Below are 2,160 nucleotides of genomic sequence, written 5' to 3'. Positions count from 1 at the left end.
CGGCTGAACTAAGCCTATTCAAACAAAAAGCACCAGGTCTGAACCTGAAACTCATGAGATGTGATGACGAGCATGAAATTTGTGTTAGTCAGTGATGACATTTCACTACAAAGGTTGGGTAATCACGCCGGTCAGTGACGCTCATCACCTGGGATCATGAGTATAGCTGTTTCTATGGCAACCCAGCCAACAGTTACACTTCCCCCAAAATGTAAAAAGTACATCTAACGGTGGGTCGAATAATATAGTTGCGTCACTGTGGCCAGCACACCGTCAGGTCACGTCTGTGCTGTACACACATGGACGCGTCCATGATATTCACGGCTCTGAGACGGCGAGCAGGTCTCGTTCTGGTGTAGGTGCTCTCAGGAGAATCCAAGCTGTTAATGAGCTGCTGTTTGAGACTTTACCTTAGTCTCAGCACTCCAGCTGAGAGTCCCAGTGTTCCTCATCTTCCAGTACTTGATAAACTTGGTCCCAGGACGCAGACGCGTTCCGTCAGGAAGGTTTTCGTCCAAAAACGCTGCCGTCATGGCAGGAACCACCAGGGGACAGGGGCGCTTTGGTCGCCTGGGCAACAAGAGGAAAATCCCTTTATTCAAATTCTTCATCACGTCTCACTCTAAACTCATTCATATCGTCATTCAGCTCCCATCATCCCAGAGCAGCGGTTACAATGGACCGCCTTATTGACTGCTGCAGTCTGCTTGCCATATTTTCCCACAGTCTATTCACTTCATTGCACTATAACAACCTAGGATCACCATTCATCTTTAAATGTGCTTCAACTTTGGGGGAAGCCGTAGCAGGTGGACAAAAGCTTTCAGGGTCACAGAAATGCATTTCGTCCACACCGACCCCCGACGAGCTGATAGCGCCTCGCTGTGACTCGACTGTGTGAGCTGATGTTTGAATAAAGACAGACTTTGTTTCTGGAGCTACTCTGGAATCACACATGAGGAGATCGACACTGAGATAAATGAAGTGCGTCCTGCAGCCTAACTTGGTTGGGACCTACTCTGGGCTGTTGTGCTGTGTGGCTCGAGGCTGCAGGAGGACGGGGGAGGAGCTTCCGTCTCGATGGGACGAGCTCCACTGTATGCCCCGCCTCTCCATCCTCAGCTGCTTCCGGATTTCCTTCACCTCAGCTTTCAGCAGGCGCTTCTCGGCTTTCAGCCGCTGCTTCTCTGCCTTTCGGAAACTGCGATCCCCCCGCCTGTAGAACCTAAACAACAATGGATCGAGATGAAGTAACATCAGCATTATGGGAATGTCTACAGCCAGGTGTAGCATTTTATACTGGATTCAGACAGCCCTGCATCAGCTCACACTCATACCACATATCTTTAAAACAAACATTCATGTTTTAATTAAATATTTAGTGTGTAAAGCTGATAATATGAAGCTAGTTTGTGCTTTTTGGTAAATATGAACACGTGTTAAAGTCCGGTAGCTGTGTCACACCTGCTGTGGTCTGGGGCCGGTGATCCGTGCTCCGGGATGGACAGGGGAGTCCTGGCTCTCACCAGATTGTGACTGGGATCGTGGGAGAAGCTGCAGGGCTCGCACAGAGTACAAGAGGTGCACACGCTGTGGAGTGAAACAGCCCAGAGGGATGAGAGGAAACGTGAGACTGCATCTAAAAACTGACACCGTGATGAAGAGCACGCACTCAGCTTCACAATCTGCAGAGATAACAGCTCCTGGCATGCAAGGAGAACGTAAGGAACTGCACAATGTGAGTTTGTGTGCAGAGCTGAAGTTAGAGCACCAACATCCTCCCTTTACAGCAGCGAGGCCACAGGGTAAATGTTCACTTGGTAATAGGGCTGGGCTAGATCATACCGTTCACGGTAATACCGGTGTAACTTTGGGCAACGACAAGAAAATGAAATATGGCGATAGAATATGTGCTTTTGTTTTCAAACGCACATGGCGGAAAAAGCATGGCGGCGACGCAGAACGAGAAGAGGCGAGAGCGGATCGTTGAATGAAACCATGAACCTGAACTGGTTTGTAAAAATGCTGCAGCTTCACTGGTGTGGAACTGGTTTAGCTTTCGTCCGTCAGATACACAACAAAGCACTATTTTTGGTAGCGCATGCTAGCGGGCCGTCGTTATTACCGTGTTGTTTGGAAAATACGGCGCACTTAAAATCA

At 48.9% G+C, this 2,160-nt stretch overlaps 1 protein-coding gene across 1 annotated transcript; it reads right to left on the bottom strand.

Annotated features, from left to right (window-relative positions):
• Positions 1–7: 7 nt before the first annotated feature.
• Positions 8–1,782, bottom strand: LOC102304789 (next to BRCA1 gene 1 protein-like; the record flags this gene model as incomplete). The annotated part of the gene is made up of 3 exons (XM_005953539.3): positions 8–570; positions 1,019–1,225; positions 1,465–1,782. Coding segments are annotated over 3 exons (712 nt in total), but the record flags the coding sequence as incomplete, so codon positions are not given.
• Between the last annotated feature and the right edge of the window lie 378 nt (positions 1,783–2,160).

This window comes from Haplochromis burtoni, unplaced genomic scaffold (genome assembly GCF_018398535.1).
Source record: "Haplochromis burtoni strain Fernald_Lab_line unplaced genomic scaffold, NCSU_Asbu1 Contig_5137, whole genome shotgun sequence".
NCBI lineage: Eukaryota > Metazoa > Chordata > Actinopteri > Cichliformes > Cichlidae > Haplochromis > Haplochromis burtoni.
This window is presented reverse-complemented; position numbering and strand designations above follow the sequence as displayed.